Consider the following 14,103-nt stretch of genomic DNA (forward strand, 5'->3'; position numbering starts at 1 on the left):
GTATTAGGACCAGCCTAATAACGTACATAATATGATTAACAAATAACAACTCCCAAGGCTATAATTATTGTGGCGTGAGTTAACTGCCACTTGCCAGCAGCGTAACAACTTCTTAATCCTCCTGAGCCTCGTGTCCTTTTTGTCAGCCTTAATAGGCCGCAACAACCTATAGTCTTCGGACCTCTGCCGTGAACTCCACGTAATTAATTCGCTCAGTCATGCGCTTAGCTACGCCTTTATGAGAGGAACCACTAGAGGATTGCTCTTGCCTAGATCTTACTATAATAGTTCAAGCCTCTGCAGCGAAATACCGGATGTAGCCGTAGAAGGGAGTTGTGCATCCCAGGATATCAACGGGAGCTACATTTCCCACTTCCCTCTTACTAACACAACAGCTGCTGCAGCTATCTTCTAATATCCAATTTTCCTTTCCTTTCTCTCAAATAGTATAATTTCGTTACAGTGTTGCTTTTTCTTCCCAGTAGCTCAATTCAAGCAAAAGTTTCTCTATCAACGGTATTTATACCTATTCTAGTACAGGAGTTTGAGTTTTTCTCACTAAAGATAACTAGACCACGCCATGGCCGAAGCATACGAGATTGCCAGAGCAGCCCCACAACCGCCCGCCTGACCGCAACGCGTAATATCGTATAATGTGGAGTGAATAGAGTGACTTTAGTGTCCCAGTAAGATTATGACAGATAGTCCCTTCTGTTGTTAGATACTCCCTCCTCTCTCCTCAATTTCTGCAATAAAGTTATTGCCTGTTCTGTTGGTGTCGTGGGCGAATATGAGGCGCGAGGCGAGGATGTCGATACTATTAATATCTCTATATTAGCAAGCTCTATAGACTATTAACATGCAGGCATGTAGAAAACAGAGGATAAACTCACTACATAACGACAGGGAACAGACACTCTACCGTATATATAAACCCATCAACATCGCCTGCTAACCCTACCTGACCAACTTGGGTCTCGACTGCTGTGCTCAAGGTACGACCAATGCCGATAAATGCCATCGTGGCGAGGCGGATCTCAGTGCTACTCATCAGATAGCGATACAGCTTTCCCGCCGTTAATGGCGACGATAGCGACGCCCCGAGCACCTTGCGAAAATTCTTTATCAATAATGCTGCGCTTACAAACTCTATAATTGCGATGGTTAAGTAGTAAACTATAAGTAACGGCTTTATTGTGTCCATGGCCAAAGCCGGGGAGCCCAGAAAATATCCTACGCTAAGCACGGTATGGATGACGTGAATGACAAAGACGACGAGCATTAGCACCCAGAAAAGAAGTCGGAAGAATCTGCGTTCGCGGCCACAGAGGATATTCTTTAGGACCACATAGCTATAAAAAGGGAGTCCGGCTTCTTGAACCTAAGGAATTGGGTAATGCCAATGTGTTAGTTGGATGCGAAACAGCCGGAAGGGCTTCTGTTAGGGACAAGACAGGGTGTGCGGTTTTAGGCTTGCCTTGCGTGCGACGCTACTTTTTTGTGCTCAGGGAGGGATAAGTAATAGTATATGGAGACGGACGGGTTGAGAACGGCGGAAAATGAAGAAATGTGTAGGTCTCTCCTTCTGCGCCGCATTGTCACAACTGGTGGCAAACGACCGCAGGGTTAAATATAGAGGCAAAAAACGATTCAGAGAACATTGAAAAGAGGGGCATTTTCCCAGCGCCCGCGCCTTGGCAAACCCGTGAATCTCGTCCCAATGACACTTACCAGGTAAGTAAGACCCCCAAAGCCAGCAGCGACGGCCTGGTTAACAGGGGCGTGCACGGCGGTAAAGGTGACATAGTACGACAAAGCGCTACTGACGCAAACTGCAATAGAGCCGACTATTGGCACTAGGATGAGAACCGAAACCTCGCCTACAATGCCAGCGACCATAAACCCCACAAGGACATTGTGGAGCCCGATAGCGCTCTGGATCCCCTGTGTTGTGTAGAAGAATCGTGGTGTTAAAAGGTCTGTATTTGATGTCATGATGCTTGAACTAACGAGTTTTGAGTGACACTTTGTTTTGATGGCAGGAATGCTGCCTGTTATAAAAGAGATGCAATGTTAAATAATTAGATACTAGCGTACTGCGAGTATTATATGCAATGTTATTTGACACTGGGTGAACCTATGTTGCTGGCCTCCCGACGGTTATCAGACCATCTCTAACCATAGATCTAGACCCCACGTGGCTGCCACGTTGTTGTCTCAGTCTTTCAGATTTCCTTGTCTGAATCAGCGCACACTAAATCACTACCGTGGGTGTTCGGTGGCGCAACACGAATAGCTTTATGGGGGAAATTGTGGATAGCTCTCCGTAGCCGCCATGACATCGGCTTTAGCCTCGTGGCACTTTAGCGAACCGGACCGTGATCCAGACCAAATCGGGCATGCCGATACAAAGATACTGGATGATCGTGGCCGTGGGAATTAGAGCCAAGCCACGGCCACGATAACAATGCCTCTTTAAGCCTACATATATCTATTGCCGTTTTATTTAGTATTGGTTCTATTTTTTGAGTTAGCATGAGTCGAACCCCCGAGATAATATAATGCGTGTTCTGAAGTCGTTGTCATGATCTTTTCGCATACCTGCAGCTAACGTCGTTGTACTCCCAGAACCTTAATGTGATCCGCCAAATTCTCAGCCCCATAAATTTACCACTGTATTACTTCTGACTGTGGCGCAGCCCGGTCACGGAGTCGCCGTAATTCACTGATGTATGCACCTTAAGCCTTTCTAGTTCAGCGCCATTTAAAGGTTTAACACATCATAAACTGTCAAAAGGGGTATACTTTTGGACGTTAAGTGCCAGCATCACAAAGGCATTGCCAGATATTTTGCAATATGGTTGCACTCGCTAGTGCCGCCGAATTAAAATACTACGCGACACCTTGCGCTTTTAGAGCAGTGGTGCAGGCGCACAGTTCGCCGACAGTTGCATGTCTACGGTTAACAGTGAGGCAGTCACCGAATGATCCAGTATCTACAATTATACTTTAATAGCGTCATCTACGCCGTGGTAGCATGCAGTGAGGTTACGTAGCCCCGTGGTCTCTCTTATGCGGATTCCAGGTGGCGCAATTGCATCTGGCGATATAGTGATACAGTCAGGACCAGGAAAGGATCGCCAAGAAGAAGGCGTTTTGCGTTTGAGATGGAGACCGCCGGGATATGGGAAGAAATGCCGCGACATTTTGGTGAAAGGTGTGCGAGATTACGCCCACTGCCATAAGAACAAGAAGTGGCGGAATTTCGCAAAGGTAATGGCACTTGGCCCGATGGCGGGACTAAACGGACTTGAGAACTTGTCGCACTACCTCAATGGCATTAGATATCAAGGTCTGTGGTTGGAGAAGATCCTAGAAGAAGGCGTTGCCAATGAGACAACGGTGGTAGTAACTGGAGATGTCAACGGAATATAATCTATACTATCTCTCTGCATCAGCGGAGCGTTCCCTTTTGCTGGAATGACCTAGCGGTCATTTTCTTTGATAGGAGATCTTGAGACAACAGTGGCCGAGGTTGGTCTTGCAACTTACAACGAATGCCAAATCCGTTAGCTATAAAGCTCCTCTTCTATTCTCACGTCTAAGTCCTCGACAGATTAAATTAACGACGCAATAACGTTACTCACTGTTCTCTCAACATTATTAGACCTCCTCATTACATCAGGCTTATTGTTTGCAGCCACTTGAAGCGCAGCTTATAATCTGCTTGCGAACGTTAAAGGCTAATTATTATTGCATCCATTAAGGAAGTATTTTTGAAGAGATTAGACAGGGAAATTGGCAATTCACAGTGAATAATCTTGGCGGAAAATGATGTCCATACGCAATACCCGTCACCATGCTTGGCATCTTGTCGTGCCAATTGAGAGTGGCAATAAATAGCGCTTCGTTGACTTAGATTGGAATGCCTTGGGAAAGAAATCTATTTTGTTGTTTTAAATGCAATGCAGGCCGGTTTTGAGAAAGGCCACGAAGTTAAAGCAATAAATTAGGTTAAGAAAGCAGCTGTGGTGTACTATTAGTAGGTTAAGAGAATAATAGGCGTTAGCGCTATGGTAAATACGTATACACGCCGCCGATGAGTTTGAGGATGAGAGAGCTGGTTACATTAAATGAGGTCGACAGAAGAGAGATGGTCATGAGAGTACGCCTGGGGCAGACATTTAACACCAGACCAAGCTAGGGGTATCGGCGTGCGAATCAACAGCGACATGACGAGCAGATTTTGCCGCCTATGACAAGCATGACAGACCTTCTAACTCTCTGATGTTAGGCACACTAGCTCTCAAGGACGGATCGACATCTCAGCTCCGCATTTATGCTAAGTCACGAAACGATCACGCTCTAGACGAAGGGTATCAGTTGCAAGAATCCCAAGCGATTTCCTCAGGCTCAGTAACAGAGTCTACGATCCAGGTCCCTGCTCACGAGTTATTACTTCCGGATACCAGCTTTTGGCGAGGAACAATCTGCAGAGGAAGAATTTCCCGACGCAAACAGAAAATCACTCAAGGCTGACTCCATTGCAAACCCACCGATTCCTGGTAAACCAGCCCCATCAACTGACGCACTCTTTGCCGAGATAAATACTTTTGCCAGGGCTAATGGTTCTGGTATTGTCAAGGCTAATAGCGTAATTCGGCCTGGGCAACAAAGTTGATACGTCTTTCAATGTGATAGATACGGAACGCAACAATCGAAAGGGATGCTGGCACCCGTAAAAGAAATCCCGAAAGTCAGGATACCGGTGGAAGAGTGTTGCTGAGGAATTGCCACAGAACAGTTTTCAGTCGACTCTGCGACACTTTCCAAATACCAACCGCAACACGGGAATGATAAGGCCTCAGTTGCGACGCTTGGTAATATCTTCCTAATTTATTCCGTAAAGGAATGAATGCGACTTGACAAGGCTAGCGCCACCACTAATATTGCCAATGCCCCTCAAACTACCAATAGCGCAGAGTGAGCGAACAGGGCCCTGGCGGAACCGGAAGCGATGCAATCCAGGGGGAACGTGATAGATTTCTTAACAATTCTACACATGGCCGTCTCAGCTTACGGTTAGGGAGGGGGGAATATAATTGTTCTCGCTTTTTATGAACCAGAGAGCTGACGAGCTCACCATCAGGGACGTAGTCGGTCAGCATGTAAATAGACGCATGGTCGGAGAAGAAAGCGAGAAAACTGACAATAAAAGGGTAGCCTCTAATATTCGCAAGGATAGTGCGCTCTTGTCGCACCAGGTCAACTTGTTTGAGATTGATGACTTCAGCCTTGCGAGGGATCTTTAGTGCGTACACCTGACCGCCAAGATCTTGGCCAAGTGGCTCGGTATGCAGGCTTGAGCGTACGAGACAGCCACGAAAAATGCTCCGATCGCCTGGAGTCAGTTTATCTACTCCACTAGGTTCCATCAGGATAGATAGGTCAGACCTTACCCAATGTCTGGACAAGACCGGAGTTTTCCGCGCTCACTTCGCCTGCTCACAGGGGCGCGGAATGGTTGCACCAGTGGCTCCTGCAGCTTCGGTTGAAAACAACATTCCCTTGCCAAAGAGGTGCGAAGACCCAGCACCTTCTTGATTCTTGTCCGCGATCTTGACATGATAACCACTAAGAAGTATTTGTATAAGGAAATTAAGTGGCTGCAAGTTAGCTTGTTTTGACCGTGCGGCGTACGGCTTAATGGTCCGCCAAGGAGACAAGTTATTAACACGTAATTGTGTATGCTTGGGGTGGATATAGTAATGCTTTGCATGTAGGCACAGCAAAGCAACAAACGACAAAACAAAGAAGCTGGGCGTAACAAGACCGACTAGGAGGAGCCAGGAGGGGCTATGTCGTACTGATGAAGGGCAAGGGGAATACCAAGCGACAGGGAGCGGGAAGAATGACAGAAGCGAAGTAACAGTCAGCTGTACGCCAAAGAGCATGCTTAAATAACAAACCTCGATCAAACTAACTCCTAATGTGGAAGGCTTGCCGTGTCTATACATGAAGCTACCTTAGCGAAAAAAGCTCTTAGACGGAAAGAATATTGACACTTTGCATTTGCGACAGCTACTGCAGATGTACCGGAGCGGCGCTTCTAAGACGTCTTCTCTCCTACCTGTTACTCCCTCATAGCTGGTTCGCAGCTATTCCTTACTTGGCATCCGCCGACGACATCTCCTTCCCTTCAAGAGATATCAGCCGTATATTGGTAACATCTGCGGTGGGTGATGTTCAGTTGTGGCATCGGCATAGCCCCTGCGGGAACAATATGCTCGTGCCACACGCGACCTGTTCCTATCACAACTTCATTCCACTATCCAAAACGGGTGGCCTGCTTCTTAGCCACCACGACGGTTAGGAGAGAAGCACAGGATTTGGTAGAGATGCAGCCAGCCTCATTCTAAGCGAGCAGTGCGCTCGGGCCTCAGGTTGGCATCCTGCTAATAGCAAGCATTTAGCCGAGAGCTGCAATCTGCGCGCCGCAAATACCCTGTACTATGCTAGCTAGCTTGTTACGAACTAACTACAACCCCAAGAGACGGGGGAGCTATAGCTATAAAGTAGCCTAGTAAGGGTAGAACACTTAAGCGCTTAAGAAACTATTAATAGAGATATTATGTAACTAGGTATATAATAGATAGAAGCGCTAGCATTACTAAGGTAATTTAAATAACTTAAAACGCTAAAAGCATTAAACGCTCTAAAGTGCTCTAAGGGATTCATAAAGAGCTAGAGTAATATATATAAGATAGTTATTATTAAGATATCTAGTTAGTCTAGATCTTTAGTAATAAATCTAAGCATTTAATTTATAATTACTTAAAATAACTTCTAATAATTCAAGCTCTCTTTTTAATAGCCTATAAAGGTTGTATTTACTTATAACCTAAGTTACCTACCCTAAGCAGTAGAATAACTATTAATTATCTTATCTAACCTTGTTAACAAGCCGATCGTTATATAGCTAGGACTATGTAATAAAGGGATTATCTATAACGGTCTAAGCGAGTATATTAATAACTAGCTAGGAGACTAGATCAAGTATCTAAAGCTAAGGAGAAAAGGAAAAGAAGAGCAAAGGACAAAGAGCTTATAGAGCTCTTATAGGCTTATAAGCTTACTTTTGCTAATCTTGCTTATTGCTAGGGGTTACTAGCAATAAAGCTAAAGATAAAGGCAAGAGTGCAAGCTAAGCTACTATCGAGCTCAGCCTGTTACATTATCCACTAGCGTTTGCTTAGCAAAGAGGTGCCTTTGTGTTGTGTATCCAGAGCTAGGAAAGGTAGTAGGAAGCAAATAACTTAGCGAGACTAATCTATTTTACAATGACACTAGCACTATCGGCTTAGGTGCAACGGTCCAAGCCAGTATATTCATCACAAAAGTGCAGTTATAGGCAACATAGATGTGGATTTTTATCCTTGATTTCTTCTATCTAGTAAGGGCTATCTACACATTTAATAGTAACCTAAATAGCTTCCCCAGCTGCGTCTTTACCTTTCAGGTGATTGGCCAGCCGTTAGGTGGTTAGGCTAGCTCTGTTTAAGGCTTTGTACCTGCAGAAGTTGGTAAACGTGTGTATCGTGATAATATTGGCAACTAGCTAGGCAACTATGAGAAAGTATCTAGGGCTAGAAAAGAAGAAGAAAATAGAACAGGAAAAGGAGAGCTTGTAAGCTTAAGAAGTAACTAGAAGCATTCTCGCTTGTAATGGGTTCCGGCAAGCCGTGATGGAAGACGAAGGTGGCAGCCAAGCCAGCCACGGATTAAGCCCGTTACACAGGGTACTAATAAAGTGAAGATTGAGATTATTAACAGGCAAGGAACAAAGACTGTACTGGCGTAGTATTCCACATTAGTTGCTTCAAATTATTGTATTCTATGTACACTTCAATCAGCATTGAGAGGTTTGGCTCTCGCCTGTGTTATGTAGCTGCTAACCGGAACTCTCCTAAAGGTTGTCGGATGTTGTTAAACCTTTCCGTTGTGATGTTTAAACAAATTGCAAGTGTTATTAAGGCATTATTGTAGGGAGGCACTAACATGGGTGCATAGTGAGCTGGCCAGTATACTGAGCTGCCACTATACAAGTACATACAAAGTTACACCCCTGTTAAAACTACTAATAGTACTTAAAAATAGCTCTTCTTCTAATATAGTATCCAGAAATATCGTTAGATTACTGTAGAGGGCAAATTCCTAGTGGATTGCCTGGTCTCAAACCAGGCAGGTGTTTGACTACAGGTGGGGCAGCCGAACCGTTCATGTGTCGTGGAGCCCGAATATCCAAAATTGCATTCATGCCAGGACACGCGGTTCATAAACGGCCGATGGATGCGACGCAGAAATAAATATCACATGTGACTGGTGCTCGGTTGACGTTTATCCCTCGCTTGACCCTTAACGGTAAAATATAAAGGTGGATGTCTCCTCCAAGCTAGGAAAAGTGATGGTTGGCGAGTTCATGTGCAAGTGCCTCCGGTTAAGGTACAAATTACAAAAGCCGGATTAAGATTATCAGCAGTGGCAAGTGCCGGGACCTTTAGCCGACGGTACCTCAATTGGATTATTGTACGGTAGCTTGTACCGGACACTAAACTCCATGCCCTCGAGATGTGTATCACCCTACCCCGTCAACCTCGCGTGGCGTGGTAATTGTAGGATTGCAATCACTGCCTTGTATTTTCCCATTCTGTCAACAGTGGCATGGAAACAAGTGTGGAAACTCGAGCCAAAGAAACCCTATATTAAGACATTAACCAGATCAATGCTGTATGGTAAGTCTACACGGGGAGCTGGGACAAGGTTCCAAGTTAAATATATTTAATCCGACTAGAAAGGCGTCGATATTCTGGCTTCACGTTAGGGGAAACCGTCCGCGAGTTACCAGCTAGCCTAGCACTAAATTATCGGAAGCAATAACTGCCTTATCGCTTAGGGGCATTAATGCCGGGCTTTGGTTTAATTGAGTAGTTGCACGGAGTGGCAAGTAGCCTGACCCCTGTTCTGCATAACACACATGTAACTTGGCGAATATAAGTCGTCTAACCTCCGGGATATTCGTGCTGGGATATAGATTAGTCAATCCAAATTAGCCCACAAACGGTGAGTCAGGTATCTTTTTAAGCCTTGCTAATTATGATCTTCGCAGAGGCGCCAATAGTCCAATCATGAAATGGCATGGCTTACGGTCGACTAACCACAAACAATATGCCGCTTGGTTTAACGGCTATACTCTCTTCTACGGCTAATATGGTAGTTATTCGCAATATTGGGTTTACTTGTCGTTCTATGGATGCAGGCTGTGCGAAAGTCCCCGCCTCATGTGATGACTGCAGAGTATTGGCTCTTTGACCTTCCAGACCCAGCTGGTACATTTGTTTTTGGTGGTAATACCGCTCCACGATTGCCACCGTTGCATGCCTCGCTTCCCCTGGTTCCATTAAACCAACAAAGGATCTTCTCATCTTTATTTACATTAATAATTTACGCACCCAGACCTGTGCAATATTTACAGCTCAACATTCGTGACAGCTTGCACCCTTCGGTATTTATTCAGGGACAGCACTCAATTAAACATTATTTATCACCCTGCATTCCATCGTCATTCCATGTCCTCAAGCCCTTCGCCCAATAAAATGCTGTTGTATGCTCAGTTTGCTAGCCGTAAGCCTCGCTGGAGGCGTTCAAGAACAGGTATAGACTTTCCATTCCTTCACCCTCGCTGCTTATGTATCTTACCGGGTATGCGTTTATATCGAATCAATACGACTAACAGTTGAATTTGGTTGTGTATTTTGCAGGCTGCAATTTCTGGTGGGCTAATTCGGATCTTACGGATTTCTGCGACTACCGTTTCTGACAATGTAATATCGCTAATAGTAAAGAAAAGGTAGTCGTTAAATAATCACTTCTATTGGTAAAAGCCTTTTCTCACATATAGCCAGAGAAAGAAATGCGATGAACAACACCCTCAATGCGGGCGGTGCGCCGGGAAAAGGTTGCAGTGTACGTACGAGATTCCGCCAAGGCGGAAGCGCAGGGACGCCGGCGTCGCGAACACTCCTGGAGGGTGGCAGAAACCCACTGAAGTGACTACCATCAACTTGATGCAAGATGCCAGTATCGCGGAGACCAGAGGAAGTGAGCGAAATGGACAATTTGTTCCCTACTCGAGATATGGAGTCGAAGATGCAATGGCGAGCATCTGGGTTAACAACACCGCCACCTCGGCTACTGATATTGTTGTTCTTCGCTCCACCAGTGTCCACGACGACAAGAATGCGTCTTCCATCAACGAGCCCATTCGCCGCGCTTCCTCTCCTTTCGGAGGAATCCCTCTCAAAATGCTAAATTTGCTGACACGTTCTGCATCTCCCCAATTTGGCTACGTGTCACCTACACTCCACGACGACCTGCGCGACAGCGAGAAAGCACAGCTCTTCGACCACTTTTGTAACGTCTTATCACGTTTGATTGTTCTTCGAGAAGGCGGAGGCAACCTATTCCAGCAACTGATTGTACCACTCTCGCAGCACAGCCAACCTGTTCGAGAGGCTACATACGCGCTAGCTGGAGGTCATCTGGAATACCGAGGACAAAGTGTCCGGCACAGCTCCGTGTATTTCTACAATCGGGCGATCCGGTCATTAAGGCTATCAATAACTAGAGCTCCAGATACTTGCAACAAAGAAGCCTTAACTACAATTATACTTCTAATCTGCTACGAGGCGGTAAGAATTCCTCCGCTCTCCCAGTTTGAAATCCGCTGACGCTTGACAGTTGGTTCAAAACGGCCATTCGAACATGATTTCCCAACACCTTCACGGTGTTATGGCTTTGCTTAACAGCTACCGCGATACATCAGATCCTACCAGAAGACTACTAGAGCGGGTGAGTTCATCGTGTATAGCGCCTGATTGAGTAGTAATGGTTCTATCGTGTAGGCTTTTGTTTTCTACGATGTCGTCACCGCGTTATCTTTAGGTACTGTATCAGTCACTTCGAATCTTGGGAGACGGTCTCTGCAGCCATTAAATCCTCTTAGTTCCCAAGGGAACACTGCACCGGGAGGGAGTTCTGATGCCTTCCTCAGCATGACTGTTTCTTTGTGGCCGATTATGCACAAGCTGTCTAGCCTGCATAAATTCAAGTCAGAAGTACTGAAAGCCACATGCAGCAATGACAATTCGAAGATGCTGGCATTGCAGTCCGAGCTCTACAAACAAGCAAAGGAAGTTGAGGATGCCCTCCTTGGATGGTATTTACAATGCGGGTTAGAAATGTTCGAGCCAGGACAGAAAAAAGCGCCAAAACCAAGCGTTTTTAGTAGTGCTCTCGCCTATCGCCATTCTGCGCTGGTGTTCCTCTATCGTACCTTTCTCGGTCACTCTCGCGGTCACCATCTAGTGCAACACCATGTCAGTAAGAGTCTTGAATACTGCATGGCTACCGTGACTAGCAACGGGCCACTGGGCACTCTTCTGTGGCCTTTATTTATAGCCGCAGTGGACGCAGAAAATGAAGAACAGAGAAAATTTGCTACCGACGCATTCTTGGAGATGGATCGGCGTCAAGGAATGCAGAATATCGCAAGGGCATGGTGTATCGTACAAGAAGTATGGCGACGAATGAATCCGAGGAATATGCAAACTGTGAATGAAAAGCTGGGTGTGGGCATACAAACAGAGAATGATTGGCGGACTGTGCGTGCCGAAATGGGCTTTGAACTTATTCTGGCATAGATTGTGTATCGATCACAAGACACGAGCAGACAGACCCATGGACACGGTTCTTTGCTTCGATATATTGAGACAAATCTAGTTAAGGGTACTTGTATCCTCGTCCGCTAAAGCGTGCAGAAGTCTAATTAGTTTACTTGTGTCTTCTGTACGAACTTTATTGTCTGTCTATTTTCTTGACCAAGGATTAGCTCAGACCGCCCTTATTGCCAGAGCCTGCGGAAGAACCCATCCGAAACCAAGACTCAAGAGCTAAGGCGCTGCGAGTCAGAAACCGTTTCAAGACCGTGCAAGCCACGTTTTCGATGTCATGCTGGGCGTGAGGGGCTGGGTGGAAGGCTGAAGACGCCAAGTTTGGCGAGTCGTCGACGGGATGCGCGCCCGCCACATGGTAGGGCTAAGAGTAATGGTGGTCCTTGTTATTCGTCTGTAAGGAAGCCGTAATCGCAACACATCCTTAGAGCAGAACAACTTGACAACTTTAGGAATTGCACCGTGCAAGCTTATCTAGATTCATTATGGTAGATCACTGTTACCTAAAGGCGTGCCTTTGCGTTCTAGGGACTTTAACATTAAACCGCTCCTAGAATTCCAAGGAAAGGCAGTTAATATTTAGACGAAGAAGCCAGTAAGTATATACAGTTAGAGTATATAGATCTAAGTCTAACGCGTTTAGATACTGCGCTCTCTAGTGAGTTAATTTTGCTTTGCAAGGACCCTAAAATTTACTGGCTATAACCTTCTAAGAAGATAACCATGGAAGATATACTACCCTCTATCTTCTAAGGAATACCACTAGCTAATAAGTGTGCCAGGGTTTAACGGTCGCGATGTAGATTAGATACTAAGACGCAATATTTAGTGGGTACTATAATATGCTATAAATAAACCTAATTATAGTCGTAAATTTAGGGTTTAGTGCGCAAGATATAATATATTTCTCTGTCTAGAATGCAAGGTATAGCAGGATAGCCTTCTTTTATAATGCTGTAAGGGACTAGCCTAGTGGCTTTTATAAGCTAGCGTTACTAATAGTAACTTTTCTTATAAAGAGAAGAGAGAAAAGGGGGAAAGGTTAGCCTAGCTGTTACGATATAAAATGTGAGGATTCTTGTTCTTTTTTCTAGCTAGCTAAGGGGCTCTCAGATGCTCTATTTAAGGGGCTAAATCTAACACCTTAGGTGCCTAAGACAACTACTAGGGTGGCTGCCACAGCTGCTAGGGTGGCTGGCTGTGGTACGTGCTAAATCCACCAAATTCTGTCGCGTAACAAGTGCGGGCCCCACCGGAAATATAGCTGTCCCAGCTATCCTTACTATCCCTAATACCTAGATAGATTCTATAGCTACTACCAAAACTGCTATACCTAAATTCGCCGGGCAGGGAGGTCTCTGCTATAGGCCCTGGCAGAGAGGTCTTTACAGCAGGGCTGTTGAATTCGCCGGGCCGAGAGGTCTTTGCTATAGCAGGGCTATTAGATTCAGCCTGTTGGGCTTAATACCAAGCCTTCTGGGCTTAAGCTCTCCAATAGTCACAGTCCTGTTAAATTCCCTGTAGCTGCTGATGCTAGCTAAGGAGGTTCTTTTCCCGGGCCTCTAGCTCTGCTAGCTGCTGCTGATGCCTTTGATATTGGGGGCTTATAGGGCAGAGCTCCTTAAGATGCTTGAAGACCTGATTTCTTGACTGGAAGGTCTGCTGGTAGATGCCACAGGTGCGGCGTTGCTAATCTTGGCGATAGAGCTGCTGGAGCCTCTGTTGCTCTAGCTGATCTAGCCTATCTCAGGGGATCATCTTGAAGGGAAGAGCTGCAGTGGGGAAGAAAGCCTTAGAGGGAAAAGGAAGGAAGGAAGGAAAGATACAGAGAGCTCTTTAGAGAGGGAAGCTTCTAGAAGAAAGAAGCTACAGAGAGCTCTATAGGAAGGGAAAGAAGGAAGGAAGGAAGCTTCTGACGGAAGGAAGCTTCTGAAGGAAGGAAGCTTCTGAAGGAAGGAAGCTTCTGAAGGAAGGAAGCTTCTGAAGGAAGGAAGCTTCTGAAGGAAGGAAGCTGTAGAGAACTCTGCAAGAAAGGAGACTTCTAAATGAAGACTGCTGCAGAGAGCTCTGCAAGAAAGAGGCTGCAGAAAGCTTCTAAAGAGAAAGCTGCAGAGGACTCTGCAAGGAAGAGGCTTCCGAAGGAAGAAAGCTGCAGAGAACTCTGCAGGAAGAAGGCTTCTGACGGAAGACTCTGGCAGAACCCTCTGCAAGAAAGGTATCTTCCAAAGGAAGAAAGATGCAGAGAGCTCTGCTAAGGAAGAAGGCTTCCAAGGGAAGACTATTATAGAGAGCTCTGCAGGAAAGAGACTTCTAA

At 45.7% G+C, this 14,103-nt stretch overlaps 2 protein-coding genes across 2 annotated transcripts; one reads left to right on the forward strand and one right to left on the reverse strand.

Annotated features, from left to right (window-relative positions):
- Positions 1 to 717: 717 nt before the first annotated feature.
- VFPPC_16662 (hypothetical protein) lies at positions 718 to 1,995 on the reverse strand (the record flags this gene model as incomplete). Its single annotated transcript, XM_018294415.1, has 3 exons — positions 718 to 817; positions 894 to 1,381; positions 1,732 to 1,995. The coding sequence occupies 3 exons, from the start codon at positions 1,993 to 1,995 to the stop codon at positions 718 to 720; spliced, it is 852 nt and encodes a 283-aa protein (XP_018140181.1).
- An 8,216-nt stretch (positions 1,996 to 10,211) lies between these two features.
- VFPPC_06902 (fungal zn binuclear cluster domain-containing protein) lies at positions 10,212 to 11,759 on the forward strand (the record flags this gene model as incomplete). Its single annotated transcript, XM_018285855.1, has 3 exons — positions 10,212 to 10,748; positions 10,798 to 10,908; positions 10,962 to 11,759. 3 exons carry the CDS (start codon positions 10,212 to 10,214, stop codon positions 11,757 to 11,759), a joined length of 1,446 nt encoding a protein of 481 aa, XP_018140179.1.
- Between the last annotated feature and the right edge of the window lie 2,344 nt (positions 11,760 to 14,103).

Source organism: Pochonia chlamydosporia, chromosome 7, assembly GCF_001653235.2.
Source record: "Pochonia chlamydosporia 170 chromosome 7, whole genome shotgun sequence".
NCBI lineage: Eukaryota > Fungi > Ascomycota > Sordariomycetes > Hypocreales > Clavicipitaceae > Pochonia > Pochonia chlamydosporia.